The 26,155-nt window shown below is 36.1% G+C and overlaps 1 protein-coding gene across 1 annotated transcript in view; it reads left to right on the forward strand.

Annotated features, from left to right (window-relative positions):
• Positions 1-26,155, forward strand: part of IQCB1 (IQ motif containing B1) — a 57,663-nt gene that overhangs the window by 4,046 nt on the left and 27,462 nt on the right. The window contains exons 3-10 of the mRNA XM_006755347.2: positions 3,935-4,043; positions 5,245-5,407; positions 8,936-9,065; positions 11,465-11,558; positions 14,853-14,952; positions 18,893-19,071; positions 21,251-21,360; positions 22,087-22,196. Coding sequence (XP_006755410.1) covers positions 3,947-4,043; positions 5,245-5,407; positions 8,936-9,065; positions 11,465-11,558; positions 14,853-14,952; positions 18,893-19,071; positions 21,251-21,360; positions 22,087-22,196 — 983 coding nt within the window. The 5' untranslated portion in view covers positions 3,935-3,946. The remainder of the gene's footprint in view (positions 1-3,934; positions 4,044-5,244; positions 5,408-8,935; positions 9,066-11,464; positions 11,559-14,852; positions 14,953-18,892; positions 19,072-21,250; positions 21,361-22,086; positions 22,197-26,155) is intronic.

A 26,155-nucleotide genomic window follows, 5' to 3' on the forward strand; every position in this document is an offset into this window, starting at 1 on the left:
GTGAACTTTCAAATTATGTTGTACCAGCCAAGGGATGAGCAAATAGATTAATGAACTACATAAAATCCAAAAATACACTAAAGTGCAATTTCAGATAGTTTCTGTTATATCTGTCCATGACTAATTATCTCAGGAATTTATGACAGCCATGTGCATTTGTTCTTATTTCACCAGGAACCTCATCTAACTTAAAAAATTTAGTTAGATTCCCATCTACACCATTCAGAAAAATAACATATGTACTGGAGATATAAATAAATAAGTTAAATGAAAATACAACAAAACCACAAAAATAGGAGAATATATATTTAGGTCTTTGGATAGGGAGCATGACACCAATGGCAGGAGCCATAAAGGAAGAGATTATTATGCTTGAATACATAGAAATTATAAAACTGATAAATACAACTTCAAGGAAAATTAATCTTACAAAGTACCAGATGAGTGCATAAAGACATGTACCAGGGTACATTAATATTCATTACCGCATTACTGATTATAGCATACACTCTGAATGACTTCCAGTAGAGGAGATGTTTAAATATACAGCCAGCCCCCTTCTCCCCCTCAATGGATGCCTGTAACCACAGGTGCACCAAACCATACATATACTATATTTTTTTCCTATGTACATCATTAGTATTAATGATGAAGTTTACCAGTATAGATTAAGCACAGTAAAAGATTACTAACAATAACTAATAATATAGAACAATTATAACAAACTAATAAAAGTTATGTGAATGTGGTCTCTCTCTCAAAATATCTTATTGTACGGTAATCACCTTTTTACTTCAAGAAAGCACTTTACAGCTTCTCTTTGACATATCCAAATTGTCCAGCATTACTACTCTTGCACTTTGGGGCCATTATTTAGTAAAATAAGGGTTGAATACAAGCACTGCAATACCAGAACAGTCTTATGTCGTCACCAAGAAGGCTTCTAAGTGACTAGTTGGCAGAAAGACTTTGGAGACACTGGACAAAGGGATGCTTCACATCCAGGGCAGAAGGGAGTGAGATGGTACAAGATTTCATCTATTTCATACTATTTAGAATGGTCTGCAACTTAAAAATAATGAATGGTTTATTTCCAGAATTTTTCATTTAATATTTCTGGGCCTCTTACCATGGGTAATTGAAACTGCAGAAAGTAAAACCATGGATAAAGGGGGGACTGCTGTATTTTGATTCACTCTGATAGAGGAAGGTTAGCTTAATGTTGCCATTGAAAAAAATGAGGTATCTATACCCACATTCTTGGAAAGTTGTATGCCTGCTATGTGCCGGAAGATGTGCTGGACTTTCTTTAAAATAGTTCCTGAAAATTTGTTTTTTTAAATGATTCATATTTTACCTAAAAAGGAATGATTTGGGATGCATGTATTATGGCCAACTCTTCAATATAAGGATGGACAAGTGTGGTGAATAATAGCTAAAAAAGTGATTTAGAATAGGTGATTTGGGTATGTTTTGTGTTTTTTACTGTTTTATATGGGAGGGAATATTATAAACATTGTAATTAAAACCGTAGACTTTGGAATCAGACTGATTTGAATTTGAATGCATGCTGGTGGAACCATGACAAGTTTCTTAACTTCTTCAAGCTTTATTTTTCTTATCTGTAAAATGGAGATGATTATGGCTTACAGTCTTGTTATGAGGATTAAATAGCGTATGCATATAAAATATGGTACTTTTTTAAGAGTGATATCTTTCAGAAACTGTGAGAGATAAATGCTTCTTGTTTTAAGCTGCTAGTTTTACAGCAATTAGTTATGCAGCAATAAATACTAATACAGATGCCTTTCTTGTCTTTCACACAGAATGTTCTTAGAAAGCTGAATGGAACTGCCCTAGCTGGTGTGACCTCATTTGTTTGGGCATTGTCCCGGGCACTTAGAGGCTGCCAGTTAGATTCCAGGTCAGGCAGGGATTGGTGTTTTGCTCTCACATCGAAGTTTCTCTCTTTTTCTCCCTCTGCCTTTTTCTTCTCTCTAAAAATCAGTTTTAAAAATTTAAAAAGCAAAAACACTGGATGAAACTAGTTTTGCTAATCTAAATCTAATTTTGCTCATATAAATAGTAGCCCTCTGTATTATCTTCTCTTTTGTGATATGTTTTCATTGAGTTTGTCTTGAAGATCTTGCAACATCAATACACATAGACTTCCTTCATTCTTTGATTTGATGCACAGTATTCTATGCCATGGATATATTATGGATTATTTAAACACTAAAGGCCCGGTGCATGAATTCGTGCGCGGGTGGGGTCCCTCAGCCTGGCTGGTGATTGAGGCCTATGTGGGGGCCAGCCAGCCGTGGGGGGAGGGACTGTGGGAGCACACTGACCACCATGAGGCAGCTCCCACATTGAGCGTCTACCCCTTGGTGGTCAGTGTGCATCAAAAAAAAAGTGATATCTTTGAGCTTTGAATGCTTTAAATTATTTTTATAAAGAAAAGCTTTAACAACAAATTGAATTGGGATGTGGATTTAAAACTGTTTAAGATAATTGATTTTATTCAGTCTGTTTTTATAAATAAGCTTTGATTATTTTATAATTAAACAGCATTTGTGAGTTGTGTGTTGGGGATCTCCAAGACTAATCCCAGGTTCAATAATTTGATAGGAGGGCTCACAGTTCTCAGGATATCACCGTATTCATGACTATGATTTACTTATTTGTAATATTTTTTTATTGATTTCAGAGAGGAGAGGAGAGGGGGAGACATATAGAAGCATCAATGATGAGAGAGAATCAATTGGCTGCCTCCTGCATGCCCCCTACTGGGGATTGATCCCGCAACCCGGGCATGTGCTCTGACTGGGAATCCAGCTGTGACCTCCTGGTTCATAGGTCGGCGCTGAGCCATGCTGGCTGGGTTGTGATTTATTATAGTGATGAAAAAATACAAAACAAAATCAAAAAGGCCCATGGGGCAAGATCTAGAGCAGTGATGGTGAACCTATGACACGCGTGTCAGCAGTGACACGCAAACTCATTTTTTTGGTTGATTTTTCTTTGTTAAATGGCATTTAAATGTATAAAATATCAAAAATATGTCTTTGTTTTACTATGGTTGCAAATATCAAAAAATTTCTATATGTGACACGGCACCAGAGTTAAGTTAGGGTTTTTCAAAATGCTGACACGCTGAGCTCAATAGGTTCGCCATCACTGATCTAGAGGAAAACAAGTACAAACTTCCAAAAGTCCTCTCCCAGTAGAGTCACATAGGACATTCTTAATTTCTCCTGCAATGAGTTGTGACAACATATTGAAGTGTTGTCTATTAGGTTAGCTCACTAGAGATTCAGTGACCAGAGTCTTTATTGGAGGATAGTTGTGTAGACAATCTCTGTTACCATGTACCAGATTCCAAATTTCAGGTAAGAAAGTAGGCATTCAGCATAAATCACATGGTTTAGGCACAGTGAGTCATTCTTATTAGGGGATGGTAGAAACCTAAAATCCAAGTTCTAGACACCAGCCGAGGACCAGCCTTGTAAGGAGACCTTTGAAAAAATAGCAGTCTTGGGCCTATGTTAGCTCTTTTATGCATATGCGATTTTTCTTTTATGATAAAGGAAAATTAATTCCTATCCTAGGATTGTTGTTCAGATAAGAAAAAGTGAATGTGAAGCCCCAGACACAGTTCCTGACTGTTAGTGAGTACACAATAAATAATACCCACTGTAGCTGTTACAGTGAAGTATAGGGGTCTCTTCTCTCTTTTAGAGGTACACTACTTAGGAAAACCAGAGATTTCTATAAGGGAGAAATGAAAAACAAAATAAAATATACCTTTCATTTCCCAAACAAAGCAAGTAACGTTAAGTTTTCATTTATATTGAAACTATATTTCAAAACTTTAGGGAGTAAATATTTTAGGGTATTTGACCCTTCTTTTCCTGATTCTGTTAAAATACAGGTGATATGAGAAATGAAGCCAGGTACAGACCCAAGGATTTTATCTCTAGCTGCTGAAGTTGCAAAAAGTCCTGAGCAGAATGTCCCTGTTATACTGTTGAAGTTAAAAGGTAAGAAAATCTTTTTGTGATTGACTAATACTGTTTAAGGAATAAAACAGTTCTATCATGGGTACAATTTTAGTATTTGTTTCTACAGTAAAATCTCACTATAATGGACTAATTCCAGCAAGGGGGTGTCTATTAAAGCCCAAAGTCTATTATAGTATAAAGTAGGTTTTCCGAATGCATATATTAAAAAATTGACAAATTAGTTTACCTGTTTTACTTATATAGACATGTTTGTGTAATTAAGTATGTATGAAAAGTTTAATTTCATAGAAAAGTTTTCTGTATGTATTACTATAATTTTAAATTTATACTGAATAGGTCTAATAAATGTGTGCATTCACCGGTCACCACGAGTAAACAAAATGCACACAGCTGGGCTGTGGTTTAGCGCATGTTTGAACATTGGCTGGCATCCCTTAAACCTGCTGCAGAGCCTTAACTGGTTTGGCTCAGTGGATAGAGTGTTCGCCAGCAGACTGAAACGTCCCAGGTTCAATTCCGGTCAAGGGTATGTACCTTGGTTGCCGGCACATCCCCAGTAGGAGGTGTGCAGGAAGCAGCTGATGGATGTTTCTCTCTCATCGATGCCTATTTGCTAAAATTTATTAAAAATAACTGAACTCATAATAAAAAATAACTTGTTAATTTAATTATAAGCAAATCTTCGTTAAAACCATTTTAAAATTAACAGGGTGTTAATTTTCACATATGACATAAGGACTGGAAATTTTGTCCATTAAATCCAAAGCTCGGCCCTACCCAGTCTGGCTCAGTGAATAGCACGTTGGTCTGCAGACTGAAGGGTCCCAAGTTCGATTCCAGTCAAGGGCATGGACCTCAATTGCAGGCTTGATCCTGGGCTCTGATCGGGGCTCACCTGGGAGGCAACCAATTGATGTCTCTCTCTCATACTGATGTTTCTGTCTCTTGTGTCTCTCCCCCTCCCTTCCACTCTCTCTAAAAATCAGTGAAAAAATATCCTCAGGTGAGGATTAACAAAAAACAAACAAAAAATCCCAAGTCCATTAACTCAAGATCCTTAAAATAAAGGGTTCACTGTAATTTGTTCATAGAAACCTTAACATCATGATAAAGCAGTGCTTTCTCTTTTAAATGATTTTTAGTTACTATTCAACCTATAAAAAATAGATTTTGAATTTATTAAGTAAAAGTAAGTATATCTTATTTTCTTTTGCCTTAGAAATAATAAACAACACACCTTTAGGAAGCTCAGAGTTGAAGAAAATCAAACAGGATATATATTGTTATGACCTCATTCGATATTGCCTCTTGGTGCTCAGTCAAGACTGTTCTCGAATCCAGGGTGGTTGGACTACAATTTCCCAGCTTACACAGATATTAAGGTAAAATGAAGCAATAAGTCTGTGTTCTTGGGAAATATATTGTTAGATTCTTATTTTCAACATTTGCTCCTTTTTATTCATTTGCCTAAGAAACATTGGCAGCCTCCTATTGTAGGTATGGTTGTACTTTTCTTTCACACTATATGTTGTTTTTCATCACAAATATATATATATGTGAATGTTTCACTGTCTAAAATTTTGCTCCATAAGCTCTATGAAGATGGTGATCATGTCTTTTGCTCATCATTGAATTCCAAGTGCCAGTAGACTCTTTATTGACTGAGAATTATAGGAAGAAATGAAACTATTAAGGCACGGGCTCTATACTGGAAAAACTTACCATAGAGATGGGTGTCACAGTCATATGAATTTATTGTACAAGGCAGAATGAAATAGGTGCTGAAATGAAAGGCATAAGCAAAGGTAGTATGGGAGAACAGAAACTATTCATTTCACTGTGTTGATTTAGCTATCTCAACTGTGTATTTCATTAGGTAATCCCAATCCTGTCAATATTTAGAAGTAGCATTTACTGGTCTACTGCCATGCTAAAAATTTAGAGAAAAGAGATCAAAATCTTTTATTTTGAAAGAGTTGATAAAATAAACCAGATGTTCTCATTGTCTAAGCCACCTCCAAATTAACTAACTGAACGTGTGCTTTACTAAGTGAATTTAGCTTTTGAAACTGCTTACTCCTACTTTGCTATTAGGTGAAAGACAGATTCAACGTATACTTTAAAAAAAACTACAGAGGTATACTTAGTACTTTTTTATACTTTGATTTTCAAGATTATTTACATCTACACTAATAAAAGAGAAACATGGTAATGGGCGTACAACCGCTACCCTTCCCATTGGCTAAGTGGCGAGATATGCAAATTAACTGACAGCCAAGATGACTGCCGGCAGCCAGGCAGCTTGAAACTAAAATGAGACTTGCTTGCCTCAGTGACGGAGGAAACCAACGTTCCCCGCCTGCGGCTGCAGGCCTCTGAGCCTGCAGTTTAAGAAACTATGTAACAAATACCACAGGACTTCAGCCAGCAGGATCGCAACATTGTAAGCAAAGGCCAGAAACCTACTTTCAGCAGTGGAGGCCTAAGAGCTGGCGCCAAGCCTCAAGCTAAAGCTGACCCAGAATAAAAAAAAAAAAAAGGAGCGGTTGGGAGCTTCAGTCCCCCCCAGCCTGAAAACAGCCCTCAGCCCCTCACCCAGACTGGCCAGCTACCCCAGTGGGGACCCCCACCCTGATCCAGGACACCCTTCAGGGCAAACCAGCCGGCCCCCACCCGTGCACCAGGCCTCTATGCTATATAGTAAAAGGGTAACATGCCTCCCAGCACCAGGATCAGCAGAACCGTGAGGCCTCCAGCACTGGGATCAGCGTGACAGGGGGCAGCGCCCAAACCCCCTGATCGGCCCTGCTCTGTGTGTGACAGGGTGTGGCACCCCAACCCCCCCCACCACGGGCCCTGCTCTGTGTGTGACGGGGTAGAGCCATAACCTCCCCATCGGCCCTGCCCTGAGTGTGACAGTGGTGGCGCCCCAAACCCCTGATTGGCCCTGCTCTGTGGGTGATAGAGGGCGGCGCCCCAACCCGCTGATCCGCCCTGCTCTGTGTGTGACGGGGCGGTGCCCCAACTCCCCTATCAGCCCTGCACTGAGTGACGGGGGGAGCTCCTCAACCCCCTGATGGGCCCTGCTCTGTGTGTGACAGGGGGGAGCTCCCCAAACCCCTGATGGGCCCTGCTCTGTGCATGACCGGGTACGGAGCCCCAACCCCCCTGATGGGCCCTGCTGTGTGTGTGACGGGGCAGTGCCCCAACCCCCTTATTGGCCCTGCTCTGTGCGTGACTGGGGGGGGCGCCGCAACCTCCCCATCGACCCGTCCTTGAGTGTGACGGGGTGGTGCCCCACCCCCCCAATCGGCCCTACCCTGAGCCTGACTGAGGGTGGCATCGCGACCTCCCAGTCGGCCCTGCTCTGTGCATGACGGGGCGGCGCCCCAACTCCCCAATCAGCCCTGCTCTGAGCCCAACCAGGGGCTGCACCTAGGGATTGGGCCTGCCCTCTGCCACCCGGGAGCAGGCCTAAGCCAACAGGTCGTTATCTCCCGAGCGGTCCCGGACTGCTAGAAGGCACAGGCCGGGCTGAGGGACCCCCCTCCCCCCTGAGTGCACAAATTTTTGTGTACCGGGCCTTTAGTAAGTAAATAAAGCTCTATGTCTTCGTTTTGATTAGATGTGTAAGCTCATGAAAATAGTGGTTGATCTGTGCTCTCTTGAGTGGAAGCCAATGTTTGTGAATATATAAAAAACACTAGAGGCTTGGTGCACGAAATTTGTGCACTGGCAGCGGGGGGGTGGGGTGGGGGGGGGGGGGTGTCCTTCAGCCCAGCCTGCCACCTCTCACAATCCGGGACTGCTGGCTCCCAAGCACCTGGCTTCCATGATTGCCCCTAATCGCTTCTGCCTGCCAGCCTGATCACCCCCTAACCACTCCCCTGACAGCCTGATCAACACCTAACTGCTCCCCTGCCAGCCCGAAAGTCCCCAGCTGCCCTTCCCTGCCAGCCCAGTTGCCCCTAACTTCCCTCCCTTGCAGGCCTGGTTCCCCCCAACTGCCCTCCCTGTCGGGCATCTTGTGGTGGCCCTCTTGTGTGAGGGTGTGGCAGTCAATTTGCATATTGCCTCTTTATTATATAGGATGATTTTATTTGTTAATGTTCTTTGTAAAAATAGGTATTTTTAAATAAGTAACTTTAGGAGCCAAACAGAAACTGATACATATGAGCATTAGTCTATTGACTTTAGGACTTGATGTGCAAACCCAAAAACAAAATAGATACATTGAGCATTAGCCAGTTAAGTTTTTAGCATAATCTGTCTGTAGTCACTATTGCTCATCAGTGTCTGCATATGTTGTGGAAAAGCCTCAGATAGCAGTACTTATTCATGACACGTATAGAGACCATGCTTGAGTTTCCTCTTCTGATGTAAGGAATATGCAGTCAAATATTTTGCAGCTTTTAGGAAATTAGCTCTATTAGAAAGTTGAATTGGTATAAAATTAGAGTGTTTGATTTTCTAATCTGTCCCTTGCAGACTAATCTCACCCTGGCTATTTTTTCAGCTATTTGAGGTCTAAAATGTATCCGTTAACACAAATGTTATTAACAAATTAGACTATCAAGATATCCTATTACTTTTAGAATGTTTGTAGTCCATTCACTGAAAACTTACCTCATTTCTCTTTAATGTGAGTCAAGTGCATTTTGTTTCCTAAAGAGTTGACAAATAGGTTTTTAGGACACATGAGTCCTGGCTCTAAGTATAGGCAAAGCCCGCATGACTTTCTTTTCTAGAAAGTTGTTAAATAATTTTCCAGCAAAGTTCTTTATTGGCTTGACAATTAAAGGAAGATATTAAAAATTCTTATTAAGGCACAGTGTCTATAGAAGCTTTAGCATTCAATTGAAATTTATAATTAACCCAACCTGAGTCACAAACTTGTGCTCTTATTTCAGCCATTGCTGTGTGGGCTTAGAGCCAGGAGAAGATGCAGAGGAATTTTACAATGAATTACTTCCATCAGCTGCTGAAAATTTTCTGATTTTGGGAAGGCAATTGCAAACGTGTTTCATCAACGCAGCTAAGGTATATGTGTGTATTTAGTGCTTTGTGTTTTGTAGCCAAAACAGTTAAATTCTTGAAAAGATGTCCCACGTTATTTTTCAAATGTACAATATTGGGCTGAATGTATAATTAGAATAGTAAATTCAAATATTTTTTAAGTAACAATAAAAAAAATGTCTACATTAAAAAAGTTTTAAATGCTGGCTGAAGCATACTGTTTGACTTTTTGAAGGATCTGCCTTACTATGCAACTTTGAACAGCACCTGTAGACATTTATTTCCATAGCAGTTTCCTAAAACATACCTTCTACTTAAAAAACAGTAGAGGAAAGTGTTCTCTAGCCCCAAGGCTTTTCTCAATAACTCCAATGGTGAAGCAAAATAAAAGTGAACCTTCTATTAGATCTTTCAAATCTTCTCTAGTCAAAATATTTCAACCTTAACATAGGGTCATATCAATCCAACAAGTATTTCTTGGATGAATTGTACTAGATGCTATATGTACTTTTTTCCTGACCCATGGAATTAAGAATTTGGAATTAGGTGGTTGGAGCATTTTCCTGTACACCAAAAGGTCTTGGGTTTGATCCCTTGTCGGGGTATGTACGGGAGACAACTGATCGATGATTCTCTCTCACATCAATCTTTCTGTCTCTCTCTAAAATCAATAAGAAAAGGATATCCTTGGGTGAGGATTTAATAATAATAATAATAATAATAATAAAAGAATTTAGAATTAATTTTAATAAATTTAGAAGTATATTGCTTAATTTCCAAATATTTGAGGATTTTCTTGATGTTTTATAACTGTTATCCATTTCTTAATTCTGACATGGTCAGATAACACACACTGTACATTTAAATCCTTTGAAATGTTTTCAGACTTGTTTTATGGCCTCCATATGTTTTTATCTTGGTGAGTATTTCTTTGTAAGCAGTCCTTGCTTTGCACATTGCTATCTCAATTGAAACACACATATCAGAGCCATGTAAAAGTTTAAATATGCACAAGTTTCATTTAACTTGATATCATGCAAAAGCAAGCACTCCCTGCGTACCTGAATATGAATTCTGCAGTTGTTTGTGTAATGTTTCATTAGTGTCAATTACATCAATTTGGTTGTAGAATATATAAGGAATCATAGGTCTATAATGCTGTAACTCCTTTATGTTGGAAGAGTTCTTGGTTATATGAACATTTGAGTCTACTGCTACATTAGAGATTGAGCAGATGCACAACTTTTGTGAATTACGAAGCTATATAAGTCGTCATGAGATATTAAGTTTTATTTGAGATGCTTTGAGAATATAAGGAATAGATACAGTCTTGTACTTCAAACAAAACTCAGGCTAGTAAAATAGTCAAGCTCTTTAGATATTTCTTTTAGAAAACCTAAGACAAATATATTATTAATTTAAAAAACAAGAAATAAAAAGTTATATAAGTGAAATTAAATGACATGGACAACATATTGTGGTTTGAGTGTAAGACTCATTGTTGGCATAGAATTTAACTTAGTAGTGGAGAATATGCCTTCTTTGTACTAGGTTACAAATTCCACTTGTAGAATTTCCACTGCCATTTTTGAGGGATGCTAGCACTAAATCAGTATTTGCAAATTTGCTAGATTTCATTTTATTCAGGTCAATTAAAGCGGCATGAACTATGGACATTTTGTTGGACTTGATTTCTTTTTTTGGCTATGCCACAGACTAATTCTTATGTCTTATCTAATCTAGAATAATTTTCACCCTGTATTCCAGAAAAGAAGAAGCTAGGAAAATTGTCATTTATCTATTGACTTAACATTTGCTAATTGTAAGAGTCGTTTTTAGATATTGAGTGTATAGTGGAGAGCTAAATAACATGGTCTCTACCCTCATGGAGTCAAAGAATAGATGCTGCAACTGAAATACACTATTAATAACGCTTTACATGCTGACACCTACATTTGCATATTGTGATTTTCACCGTTGGGTGTATAACCAAGTCATCCATCTAACTTTGTAAAAATACAATGTTCAGACTTTACCTTTGGAGATTTAGAATCACTGTGTTTGCACCAATGCCTGTGCATGGTATATTTAAAAAGCTCCAGAGGTGTTGAGAAATACTAGTGTAACCACTTCCAGTTTTTATACTACTTTCATTGTCTTATTTAATCTTAGGGTAACAACCATGTCTAGTAAGTAGAGTAGCCTATAAGTTACTTTTTTTTTATAAACTAAAAAAGTAAAGGCTTCAAGATGACATACCTCATGAATAACTGTTAGATCCAGACACCAGGTCCCCTAACTCCTCAGAAATCAATTCATTCTCTCTCTGTCCCTCTTCCTCTCCCTCTCTCTCTCTCTTTTTCTCTCTCATAAAGCAATTACAGAAAAGTAACTTGGTTTTTTTGGTTTGTGTGTGTGTTAAGGGTGAAGAAAAAGATGAATTACTACACTTTTTCCACATTGTGACTGATTCTCTCTTCTGGCTTGTGGGAGGCCATGTTCAACTTATCCAAAATGGTAAGAGAAAAGATATTTAATGTAACTGAGTCATTATAAAGTCATATGCTAACAGTTGGGGTTTTTTTCTAAAAATACATACTTCGTTAACTATAAGCATAACCATAATTAAAAGAAACCATGTTGAAATAACCCCACATATAAGAAAATAAAAGTCCATTTGAACATTCCAGCTTTAAAGAGCCAACATTGACAATGTGAATATATTAAGGGGAAAATTGCTAAAATATAACTTTCTCCTTAGCTTTTTCTATTTAGCAAATCCAAGATAAGAATTAATAATAATTTTAATAATTTAGAGAGGAAATTTTTTTTTTAAGTTTCAATGATTACAGTTGTATTTGAGATTTAGTATGAGAGAAATCCCTATGTACATAGACTTTTTATGTAAGGGTAAGGTTTTATGTAATGACATTTTATTGAACTTTAAAGTTATTTTATAGGCTATTTCTACACTTACATTGAGAAATATAAATATATGTTAGTGTTATATTTTCTTATGACTGAGAAAGTAATCCTTAATTATAATTATGGGAGCATTTTTCTGTTTTGAAAGACAAATGGAACAATGTAGAAACATTTATTTATTTTAGAAATTAAAATTTAAATTGAATTTTTATTTTTCTCAGGATTATTCATACAAATAATTTAAAGAGTCAAATAGTTCTGTAAGGATTATTAAACAGAAAATATCATCCCTGGTTCTCATGCTTCACTTCATGTCCCATTTTCCCAAGGCAATTACTTTCAGTTTATATAACTAACTAGAGGCCTGGTGCACAAAATTGCACAAAATTTGTGCATGGGGTGAGGGGGAGGGCATCCCTCAGCCCAGCCTGCACCCTCTTGCAATTTGGGATTCCTCGGGTAGGGTCCCTAGGTCTGGCCATCAATCAGGGCCTATGGGGGCTTTCCTTCCCCTGGCTGCCAGCAGCTGGCCCTGCCACTGCCACTACTTGTGCGGCACTGCCCCCCTCTCCCCTGCCACCGATTGCCTCCCTCTGCAGGCGACAGGTGTGGGGTGCAATCACTTGGATGGCCTGGGCCTCCCTCTGAAGGGCGATCGCTGGCCGGCCCTACACACCCACCGCAGCATCACTGGCCAGTGGCCTGCGCCTCCCTCTGTGAGACGATCAATCATGGGGCCTATAGATCGCCCCACAGAGGGAGGCCCCGCCCACCTGCCACAGCGCTGCCAGTCCTGTGGCCTGGGCCTCCCTCTGCGGGGCCATCGATCGTGGGGCAATGGCAGGGCTCCCGACCAATCACATTGCACTCTCCTTGGCTGGCAGCATGGTCGTCCAGAAGGCCATCTGGATGTTATTCTGCTGTTTGGTCATTTGGTTGATTTGCATATTATGCTTTTATTATTATAGATATTCTTGGTAGTTATATTTCTGTAGAGCTAAGGAATATGCTTAGATAATTCCTTTTTTTTGAAAACACATTATTTGTTTCCCATTATGGAACAAATACTATTATAACGTTTCCAATTTAAAGAAATATTTTACAAAAAATATAAAGTACTTAGTTTTATTATAGTGGGATGTAAAATACCTCATAAAAAGAGAGACAGCAAGAGAGAATACTTGCATAATTTAAAACATATGCCATATATCCTTTAAAAATAATAACTAACAAAAATGACAATATTCTTCAGATCATCTGTAGATTTAAAATATCAATAGAGTATATATTAAAACTAAATTAAGCAGTTGTGAAATCTATATGCAAAAAATAAGTGGGTACAAAATTGGAGTCTCCAATAACCTTTTCTTTCTAAAAAGAATCAGCTGCTTTGAGAAATGGCTGACTGCAGATCCAAAATAGAAAATATGCAAAGTAAACCTGAAATATATGGAATACCAGATAGGAAAGGTGCAATCAAAATGTATTTGGGATTCTGTGAAAAGGACTCAGGAGCCAAAATAAGGAGGCTTATATTAGTCAAAAATGGTAAATTTGAATGGTAATCAGAATAATAACTACAGTAGATTGAAACAGCAAATACTATGAGACTATTTTTAAAAATTGCCATTACAGTCCAATAGGGAATCAGTTCATTTTGGTAAATGGAGACTCCAGCATTTATCTTGCCTTTTCTTACATATTGATGAGAAATTTCTCTCTGTAAAAGTAATCTAACCAATAAGTGAAAAATAAATAATGGAATAGCGCTATTTTGCAACCCTTGGTGGATTAGTAAATTTAGAAATTAATCATCCATCACTGTCAACATCTTAAAAGGATAATCATAGTGAATTCAAAGTTAATTAAAAAGTTAATAAAGCATCTTTACGTAGGTAAAAATGAAATGTTATACTTATCCCTGCTACTTAGAAGAACTTTTTTACTATGAAAGTAATGGAATATAAGAAGCCTTAGAAGTATTTTATAGTAGTGGACCTGTTTTCTGAAGCTTTTAAACATTTAAAAAATTGGTTTCTAGTGAAATACTGAAATATTATACTATATATAAATAGACATGAGGAACAGTAGTCAGCATGTGAAAGAAATCAAATATGTTCCTTCAGGGAAAAGGAGTAAGTTGTTTTGTAGAAACTAGGGGAGTGTTAACAGAACTTCCTTGCCATATACCTGATCCCACTTTAGTTACAATTCTGATTAGTTAGCGGAGAAGGGAATAGAAACTAACATTTAATCGGAAACCACCCTGTTCTTCAACATTCTACAGTAGCCTGTGAGACAATTTATTCATTTCTCCAGGTGAAGAAATGAATGTTCTGAGAGGTTAAACAATTTGCAGTAAGCATCCAATGCCACGTCTTCATAACTGGCTGCTGAGAGCCTAAAAATTATTAACCAATAAAAGCAAATGTTTTGTACTTAATGATTTTTATTATTATTTAAAACAAAATGTTAGCAAACTTGATACATTTTATAACAGAATTAAATTTTTTAAGGATGTGATTATAGATACTTGTGCCATTTCCATGTTCTCTCTTCATAAGAAATTTGATTTTATTTGCTGAAATTCACTATTAGAAAAGAGATTCAAATTTAGGATATATTTTATTTTTCATTTAAGGAGAGCTAAGAGATTCTTAGCTTGGTATTGATGGTTGCTCTCTGACTATTTATAATAACTGTCCATAAAAATGTAATGACTTAACTTATAGTTTTTAAGCTGCCTATGTTAAAATCTTTATTTTTAGGTATACATAGACAGGAAGTTTAGCAGAAATAGTCATGCTTTGATTTGGATATGAAAGGACCAAATTGTATCAACATAGAATCTTTGTTTTAATTTTTCTTTTTTCCCTCTTACTTTAGTACTACAAAGTGATCATTTCTTGCACTTACTGCAAACTGATAATGTTCAAATAGGATCTACAGTCATGAATATGGTACAGAACATACTACAGATCAACAGGTGACTTGGTTTTACAAAATACTTATAATTTTTTATTTTTGATTAGCAACATTACCAATTTTATTCCAATTTTACTGAAATCAATTGCAAATGGAGTGTACATGTCACTTATTACCATTGTCTATCAGAAAGAAAAGAATATAAAATAAGATACTGGAAATTTATTATTGAATTGATATCTTACCTGAGAGCTTAAGATTTTATACAAATCTCACACTTAGTGAAGAAAAATTACTGTCATTTCTGAAGAAAAGTTTTGGTATCATAATAACTATTACACCTAGTATATGTATATATGTATGTATATGGCAAATGAGCATGTGAAAAGATGGTTAGCAACATTATTAATTAGGAAGATGTCACTACACACTTGTTAAGTGACTAAAATTTAAAACATTGACTTACCTAAGTGTTAGAGATATGGAAGAACTCATTCACTGTTGGTTGGAGTGGTAAAAGATCCATTCACTTTGGAAAATGGTATGGCAGTTTTTTTTAACATACGCATCTGTATGATCTATCAATCCACTGCCTAAGAAAAATGAAGCATCTGTTCATACAAAGACTTGTACACAAATGTTCATAGCAGCTTTATCTCTAATAGCCAAAGACTAGAAACAACCCAAATGTCTACTAAAGGCGAATAAACGTGTATCCATACAATTGATTACTATTCAGCAATAAACAAATGAACTTTTTATGCATGTGGTAACACAGATGAATATCAAAATAATTGTGCTCAGCGAAAAAAAACAGGCCAAAATACATTCTGTATGTTTTCATTTGTATAAAATTCTAGAAAATGTAAACTAATTTTTAGTGACAAAATACATTAGTGATTGCATACCCCTAGAAAATCACATACTCCTGAATGAGGTGAGTAAAAAGACAACCAGTAATCCCCTTTAGAGTATTTCTAAGTTTCAGATAATTTTCATGACATCTGCAAGATAAGGTTGTTAGTATAATGAAGGAAATACCAAAGGATAAAATTCCTTTTGTATTAAGTATATGATAATTGAATTCCTATAGCAGTTTTTTTTTTTTCTCACTTTGTCATGGTCAGTGCCTTGGCTAAGGTGTCTTTTTTTATTTTTTATTTTGTTTTTATTTTTATTATTATTGCTTAAAGTATTACAAAGGGTATTACATATGTGTCCATTTTCCCCCCCACCCTAGACAGTCCCCTAGCCTTCCCTATCCCCCGGTGTCTTATGTCCATTGGTTATGCTTATATTGAATTCCTTTAGCATTTTTGTCTTCATGTTTGGAGATAGGTGCCAGGGAGGGCAAAGAGAAAAGGACCACAGTGGAACATAGGGAAACTTGGGTCGGGGGGAGTTGATATGTTCATTAGGTAGATTGATAGATTGATTTTTGTTTTTTTCCATTGATTTTAGAAAGGGGAGGGTGAGAGAGGAGAGAGCAAGCCACATTGATTGGTTGCCTTTGGCATATGCTCCTACTGGGGTGGGGAACCTGCTACCTAGGTATGTGCCCTTGACCAAAATCGGACCCAGGACCTTTCGATTTGCAGGCTGATGCTTTAACCACTGAGCCATGCCAGCCACGGTCATGTTCATTATCTTGATTATTATGGTGGTGAAACAAGTCAAAAGTTATCAAATTATACACTTTAAATATTTGCAGTTTGTTGTATATCAATTAAACATTAATGAAGCTGTTAAATCAGCAGGATTTGGTGACGTTTTGATATGGGACACAATAAAAGATGCATTTAGGTATGACACCAATATGACAAAGTTTTGGTGTCATATTGGGTAATTAGACAGTGGTATAACCTAAACAAAGAATATAAGGAGTTGGTGTGGGGAGACTGATGACAGATTCAGTATGAATTATGTTAAACACAAGATAGATATACTCATCAGGCAGTGAAATGAGTGTCCATGTAAAGACTTGTACACAAAGTGTGTTTTTTATTTTCAAGATGTTTATTTTCTGTTAATTTCTTATTTGAATAAAGAATTGCCATTTATTCCTCAAGTTTATAAAAGAGAAAAATACTACATACTAATAAAACCATGTCTTTCTTTTAGCTATCATTGTATTTAAATATTGTATTCTAAGTACAAGATTCCAATATCATGTTATAATAACTAGCATAGATTCAATTATTTTTAATTCATTCAGATTTCTTTTCCATTTAGTGGCATTTCATGTAGTCAGGGTGGCAAACTTGTTTTTCGGGGTTGTTTTTTCAATTACAGTTTACATTCAATATTCTGTATTAGTTTCAGATGTATAGCATAGCGGTCAGACAATAATGTACTTTACAGAGTGGTCCGCCCAGTATTTCAAATACCTACCTGGCCCCATAGTTATTATGATATTATTGACTATATTTCCTATATTGTACTTTACATCTCTGTGACTGTTTTGTAGCTGCCAATTTGTACTTCTTAATCCCTTCACCTTTTCTCCCATTCCCCCAGACCTTCTTCCCTTTATCAACCATCAGTCTGTATCTTTGAGTCTTGTTCAGTTTTGTTTATTATTTTGTTCTTTAGAGTCCACATATAAGCGAAATCATATATTTGTCTTTCTCTGGCTTGTTTCACTTAGCATAATACCTTCGAGTTTCATCCATGCTCTTGTAAAAGGTAGTATTTCATTCTTTTTTATGGCTGAGTAGTATTCCATTGTGTACCCAAATGTTTATAGCAGCTTTATTTATAATGGCCAAAAACAAGACGACTCAAATGTCCGTTGACAGGTAAATAGATAAACTGTGACCTCTGGAAGAAATCTGGTACATTTATGAGTAATCAGCCTACAAATGATGTTAAAAGCATGAGAGAAGATAAATAAGCTCAGTGGGAAATATGAATAGAGTGAGAAAGGAAATTGGTTGAAAATAAAATCCTGGGGAAGGAGATCCAATAAAAAAGACTGAGAAAGAATGGTCAGAAATCTCTGGGTGGAGCATGGAGGAGGAACCAGAAGAAAATTGTATCACAGAAGTTGAACTGGTAGAGAGTACCAGGTACAACCCTCACTTTTTCTACTGCACAGAAGTCATTTATGGTGTTATTGAATAAGAATCTTTTGCTCTCAGGTAAGCGTCATTGCCATTATCTTCTACAAAGCAATTTCTCCTTTTAAGAATTGCAAAATATCCTAATTAATAGTGCGTAGATAGCCAAACAAAGGTGCACATCCCTAGAAAATCATATACTCCTTAGAGAGGTGAGTAAAAGGATCCCCAGTAATCCCTTAGCCTTTTGACTATTTCTAAGTGTCAGATAATTTTTCAAGACATCAGTTCTGCAAGATTCGGTTTTTAGTGAAATGAAATACCTAAAGAACAATAAAGTTCTTTCTATAGAAAGTGATAATTGAATTCCTATAGCATTTTTGTTTTCATGCATCACTAAGCTGCTTTCTCTTATTGTAGCCTTGAAGCTTTTGATTCATCTGTTTAATATATTGCACATTTATCTTAACTCCACAAGTTGATTGTAAGTTTTTCTGAGGAGGGCCTTTGGCCACTTTGTATTACCTATTTTTACCTAGCATGGTGCCTTATATATACAGTATGAATTCAGTAAATATTAATTGATTTATTGTGCTGCATTCTTGGGACTAAGGTATACATTTTTTTATATATATACATTTTTAAAAAATAGTTACCCTCTGCTCGGCCAGCGTGGCTCAGTGGTTGAGTGTCGACCTATGAACCAAGAAGTCACGGTTCGTTTCACGGTCAGGGCACATGCCTGGGTTGTGGGCTGGGTCCCCAGTGGGTGGGTCCCCAGTAGGAGCATGCAGGAGTCAGCAGATCAGTGACTCTCTCTCATCATTGATGTTTCTAGCCACAGCCAGGCATCAAGTTGCTGAACATTTTATATTTAACTTGTTGTGATATCTATGTATCAATTAGTAATTGTACATTTTTATTTTTTATTTATTCTATTAGTGGTGATTTACTCAGAATAGAAGCAAAAACCCTGCATTCAATTTTAGATGAAGTTATTTTCAAGCTTTTATCAACTCCTAGTCCAGTCCTAAGAAGTACTGCTACAAAGCTTCTACTGTTGATGGCAGAATCCCATCAGGAAATTTTGATTTTACTAAGACTAAGTGCCTGCTACAAAGGTAGTACATATGTTCTTTCTTTTCTTGAGTTTTGAAAAAATAACATTGATGGTTTATGGAAAACAATTCCTGTGTTTTGAAAAAGTCTCTAACTGAAATGTGCAGATAAAACCCTATCACAACAGGTAACCAATTCAGGAAAAAGTCTTTATATAATCAAGCTATCTTCATGTCTTAACAGATAGCATATGGTACATTGTTGATGAATGAATATTTCATCATCATTTACAATGAATATTTACTTCCTTCTGACAAAAAGGTTGTGTATAGAATATACCATATAGTGCTATAAAATTATGACCAAAAAGATTGGTGACCTTTTACCAACTTTACTGGAGAAAGTAAATCTGTGCCTGAGAGATTGACAGCCCTTTTGATATTTATATCAATTAACAATTACACTTCAACTCCCTCACTGTCTTTCCTCAAAAACAAAACATCTCCCTCCCTTTTAATCAAATGTGTATGTGAATAAAAAGTCAGAAAATTTAAGATGGAAAGGGCTCAGTATATTACCCTTCCCAGATAGTAGCTTTCATTTAATTGAACATTTACTATGTGTCAAATACTACTCTACATTATATGCTTTAAAATATTTAATCCTCATAACCTTATGAGATATTTACTCTTATCCTTATTTGATAGCAACGGGAACAGAGACATGGAAAATTTATTCAAGATCACACAGTGTTGTTTTTTCAATTGCTAAATGAAGTTATATGTTAGTTTTGTTTTATTTCTTTGCTAGCCAGAGCCATTAATTTATTATTCTTATTCAACATGGTGCAGAAATGGGTTCTAGTTTATTAAATATACCTGTTTATGCAGGGTTATATTATATGTAAATTTTAAAATTTTAGAATACAATGTGATGGATTTAATACCAAAACTATTACAATGGTCTTTTATAATTCTTGATGGCACTTTAGTAACTTGTCTTGCACCAGACATTACTGTGAACATTGTAATTATCTTGTGTTAAAGGGACAGAGATGGAGAGAAATTGCCAGTAATAAAACCCTCTAGTTGATTTTGTGCCAGGTGTGTGTACATTTTTAAAATCTGTAATTTCTATAAATTTCTTCTATAGAAATGCGACTGTTACAAAAGTTCATTATAAAGGAATTTCACCTTCCTTTCTTTTCTCAATAGTAGAACTTACCCAGTTTCTTCAAAATATTTTACAATTATTAATATTGCTGAGAACATCATTCTTAAAGAGAATATAAATCATGAAAAGGTCCATATAGTGGCTTCCCCAATTGTGCACTCCAAAGCCATTGTAGCTTACTTATTTATTTTGAATATATATGTTATAATACATCATTTCAACATGCCTTGGAAATTATACTTACTTTGTACCTCATACTACTACTATGTTTTATTTTGGATGAAAATGCAGTATTATGCTGTTATAGCACTTATATAATATTTGCTCAGGAAGCTATTGATTTGCCCCAAATTATTTGTATTACTGTATACTGTATTACTTAATAATAACTTTAATAATGATAAATAGGTCAGCCAGCATGGCTCAGTGATTGAGTATTGACCCAAGAACCAGGAGGCCACGTTTCGATTCTGGTCAGGGCACGTGCCCCATTGCAGGCTCAAGCCCCAGTGGGGGTGGGGGCGTGCAGGAGGCAGCCAATCAATGATTCTCTCCCGTCATTGATATTTCTATCTGTCCCTCTCCTCTCTGAAATCAACAAAAATATATATACAGATACATATTTTTAAATAGGTAAAAAATAATAATGACAAATAGCCTGCTTAAGTGTTTCCACTGGGTAGGTATTACAAAGTATGTATTCATTATCTTTTTAAAAATGTTTTAGTCTAAGGTATTTATGTTAAAACAGAAAATAAATTGTGTATCTCTACTCTTTGACTTACCACAATGATTCCAGTCCCCCTTTTTGATTAAAGAGATTGACTAGACATATTTTGCATCAGATCGTACAAGAACTGTTAGGACACAGAGCACATAATTCTTAGGACAGAGGAGTATCCTAAATATCTCAATCTACAAGTCTTTGAGAGAAGGAAAAAGAAAAATCATGTGATTAATCTTGGGTTCATTTGTTTCTAAATTAGCCTTTTTAACCTTAAATTAATACTGATAAGATAACAAAATCATCTTATTATTAATAGTTGTATCTTTGTTATTCCATTTCAGGACTCAGAAGTCTACTAAATAAACAAAAGCCGGGGACAGAGTTCTGTCATGAATTTAGACAGCTCATTAGCCTTTTAAGCCCGAAGGTCTATCAGGAAGTAGAAGAGCAGGTACTAAATTATAAAAATAATGTGCAATTATAAAAATTATTTGCTAACATTTCAATAAACACTTTAGTTTCAAAATATTGGAGTGATAGCCTCTTAAATCTTTTTTTTTGCTCTCTCTCCCCCTTTTTTAAGTTATTTCTAAGATCCAGAGTAGCCATAGTTTGATGGGAAAAAGGGTTACTTATGGATTGATTTTAGTACCTTGAATCTTTGACTAAGCTGTCAAGCAAAGAAGTTAAAACGGTAAAATAAGCAGAACTATAAAATACTTGAAGCTCATCAGACTATATCTTGAATACATTCTATATCAGCCGTGGGCAAACTACAGCCCGCGGGCCGTATCCAGCCCGTTTGAAATGAATAAAACTAAAAAAAAAAAGACAGTACCCTTTTATGTAATGATGTTTACTTTGAATTTATATTAGTTCACACAAACACTCCATCCATGCTTTTGTTCCGGCCCTCCGGTCCAGTTTAAGAACCCATTGTGGCCCTCGAGTCAAAAAGTTTGCCCACCCCTGTTCTATATATTGCCGAAGTGAGCCTAACATACCTCCTTTGGGAGGTCAGGTTTAATATTCTTAGGTCTTCCCTGTCATGGGCCTATGAAAATGTTGCCTCCTGCCCAACTTATTAATGCTTCCCCAGGGCTGATAATTTAAGAGGTAAACTTCTAAAAAAAAATCTTTTTTAGAGATGTCTCTAAATTCTGGCATTTAATTTCAGAAACTACATCAAGCAGCATGTTTGATTCAAGCTTATTGGAAGGGTTTCCAAACTAGGAAGAGATTAAAGAAGCTTCCGTCTGCTGTGATTACTTTGCAGAGGAATTTCAGGTAAAAAATTTTGGTGAGAGGAATGTTGACCTGAGAAGGCTACATATATCTTATTAGAGTACAGCTGAGTGAAAACAGGATTTTTGGGTTTGGGATTTTCTTCAATTTTCTAATCTGTTTCTTTTATTCTTTTCATTGTTCTGTAAATTTCTGAGTTACAGCACTGTAGTAACCAGATGTGCGTTCAAGCAAAGGACATAAAGTAAAACAAGAATATAATGTAACGGACACAGTCTTACTCACTTAAGAAATGTTTGTGGGCCAAGTCTACAGAGGGAGCCAGTGATAGTCAATTACCTTTTCGAACCCTTAAAACCAAAAATTGCCATAATTGTTTATATGTAATGATGATTAGAACATGTGTGTGTATTTAAGCATGTTAACCTGATCTCCCTAAGTAAAGAGGGCATGGATAGATATGGTTATTGTGCTATGACATAACCTGTCATCTCTATTTCACGTGGACTAAAAATGAAATACTGGAGACAGCCCAGTTTTTGATGTGACTAACCCATCCAGATTCTTAGAGGCAATAAAAAGAGCACAAACACGCAAATTACTTAGCTCCCAGGTCATTTATGATACAGTTGAGCCTTCTCAGAGTGATTTCTCAGGCAGCCTAACTTAAATTTTAGTTTACTAAAGTGAAACTTGCATGTTCCAGAAGTCAGTGGGTCTTTTTTTTAAAAAAAACTGAAACTATTCTTTGAATAACTGCAGCTGCATTTCTCAGTTTTAAAAATATTTTAAAATAGTGAACTAAAATTTAGCTTTAAGTTAGACTGCATGACAAACGCATTCTTTATCATAAATAACTTTTTCATAAGATCATCTAAGGCTCATGTGTGTGTGAGTGAGCACACTTTTCATTGCCTGTAACAGTCTGGATGGGTTAGTAGCAAGTATTGAAACTATTGTGGCTAACTGTATCCCTTAGTAGACATTCTTTTTATTGATGAAGGTTTCCTTCAAAGAAGAGTTAAAGATAGGATATTAATATTGGACATGAGCTTTGTTGGTAGCAAAAAAGGCATTAATTCTTTTTTTTATAGTTTTTTTATTATTATTATTATTAAGGTATTACAAATATATCCTCAGCCCCCCCTTTAACCCCCATGCTCTCACACATTTAATCTACAAAGTAAATGATGATTAGGGTAGTCTTAATCATGCTAAGACAATGAGTGAAAACCAGAACTGTACCAGGCAAACATACTTGTGAAAGCCAGAGGCTTTACTAGATATTGGAGAGCTAAATAGAGTTGAGTTTGAATCTCACCTCAGCAACTTATGGGCTGAAGACCTTAGACAAATTGCCCCACTTCTCTCAGCCTGAAATTTTCCATCTATAAAATGGGGATAATTGCCTGTGTACCTCACATGATTAATATAAATTTTTTTTTGGTATAGTACCTGACATTTAGAAAATGGTAGGGATAATACATATGGCACATTTTTTGCCCTTGAAGATTTGCAAATCTAGTTAATTAAATAGTCCTCATGAGAGGCAAGTATAATCCATTCCAGCATTGCTCAGAGTTTATTGTCTTACCTAAAAGCTCCTTTTGAATTTTTAAAAAGGATTTCTTTGGTGATGTAAATTAGGGAAATGATGAATGCTTTGAGAGACACTGCGTATATATTCTTTTGTTCAGGAGCTGAGATTTCTTAGTATAGTCTTCCTCCTGTAGTATATTCATTATTTATGGATTCTACCTGCTATTAACCTCAGCTATTATCCTCTTACATTTAAAGGTACTCTTTACATGGATTCAGATATTTAATTTTTACTCTCACAGTAATTGCCAAATATGCCAGATTACTTTCTCTTGCATTATTAAAGAACAGAAGTATGTCTAGGGAATCTAATTAATAATAAATTGTTTTAAAATAGAAATTCCATTGCTTTATGTAACCAAACCAGGTTGGTTATAAATATTTTCATTAAAAGAATTTAGATTTTAAGCCAAAATTATTTAAATCTCACATTATAATGAATTTGTTTCCAGTATTTTAGATTTGAAGTTTTAGGATGGAGTGTGGTATAGTTTTAGCCTTTAGGTTCTATTTAATTTTCTTTTTTTAATTTTGTTTTATTGCTTAATCTATTTAGTTTTTTAATTTCAAGTTTGCTTCAAGCTTCAGCAGCTTCCCTCCTCTTTTAGTTGTAACAGTTTATGCAAATTTCTCTTGCTTCCTTTATAGCTGGGCTTTCTGCAAAGGTTATTTCTGTCCCTTTGTGGTTAGGTCATTATCTCATATTCATTTCCCCCTTTCGTGTTTTTATGGAGGGAGAGACTGCCCATCACTCACAGTTATGGAATTATGGGCCCTGATGCATCAGAGCTCTCTAGATTTAGCAAGAGGCACTTTTTCTTGGTCACCTTTGCTAAAGCACTTTCTTGGAGGATTTTTTCTTGTTGTTTTTACTTAATGATTTTTTGAAAGAGAGAGAGAGAAACATTTATATGTTGTTCCATTTATTTATGCATTCATTGGTTGATTCTTTATGTGCTCTAACTGGGGGTCAAATCCACAACCTTGGCGTATCAGGCAGATGCTTCAACCAATTGAACTACCCAGCCAGGGCTTTTTGTTTAATTTAATCATTTTTCATGGTCAGAAACTTTATTTTCTGTTAAGTACTCTTTTCCTCAGCATTGTTTTCTGTAGCAACTTACAGCTGCTCCAGTTAACTTTATGAAACTTCACAATTTTCCTACTTCTATTATGGAGTTGCTGATATTTATGTATTTTAATTATATATCTTTGACCTTGTAGGAAAATAAAACAATTTTTTTCTTCTACCCATCTTAGGTTCATTGGCTGGAGCCCTGAAAATTAGACTAACAGAAAAAACAACACATTAACAGGAGAAAAGAGTTTATTTACTTGTGCAGTGCATATCATGCAGAAGAAACCTCACATGATAAATAACTCAAAGGGTTGGCTAGAATTTGGGCTAATATACATTCTAACAAAGATTAGTAAATTTTGAAAGAAATGGTGGGTACAAAGAAAGGAGATTTAGGCTTCCAAGGGCAGCAAACTGTCAAAAGGTAAATATATTGGGGAAATGAATGGAAGATAGGGGTTATTTGTGCAGGTTTATCTTATTCATGGCCATAAAACTTCTTTTGGATAGAGGGATTTGTGGCACTCCTCATTTCTCAGACCTTTTTGCTTTAAATTGGATAAGGAAAGCTCTGGAAAGTCTTTTTTTGCATATGTCGATTCTCATTTGCTTCCATCTCAATCTTCACACCAAAGTGGCATATTCTGCTACCTTTTTTAAAAAAATTGTTGACACTATTACAAATGTCCCCCATTATACTCGTGTCTGTGCCCATGGGCTATGCGTATATGTTCTTTGGCTAATCTCTTCACCTTTTATCCAGCATCTCCCACTCCACTGCTTGCTAACATATTCTGCTAACTTTTAACTAACCCTTGAAACTGAGCTCCTTAAAGGAATAATTGTTTCTCTTCTCCTTTAGGACAGTAGTACCAAGCAGGTAGCAATTACTCAAAAAAAATGTTTGTTGAGTAAAGGAACAGTGCCCATCAACTGCTTTGCCCATTAATTCATATGGTACTACACAGGTTCATACTATTTCACAACAAAGGAATTCTTAGAGAATTTCTGATGTCTGGTCAGCAGGTAGTTTGGTCAATTCCCTCTTCTATGGCAAAGATTCATGTTTGTTAAATATACATCATGGAATGCAGTTACATAAATTAATTAGAGAATATGATATCTAATCAGTCACTTCATTTTCAGAAGTGCTATACAAATGCCAGATGGTCATATGCCTACTAAACCAGTTAATAATGTTTTAATATTTGAGTGATAAGTGATTATAGATGAGCCGTGGGCAAACTACGGCCCGCAGGCCGGATCCGGCCCGTTTGAAATGAATAAAACTAAAAAAAAAAAAAAAAAAAAAAACAGGACCTCT

This window comes from Myotis davidii, unplaced genomic scaffold (assembly GCF_000327345.1).
Source record: "Myotis davidii unplaced genomic scaffold, ASM32734v1 scaffold292, whole genome shotgun sequence".
Classification (NCBI taxonomy): domain Eukaryota; kingdom Metazoa; phylum Chordata; class Mammalia; order Chiroptera; family Vespertilionidae; genus Myotis; species Myotis davidii.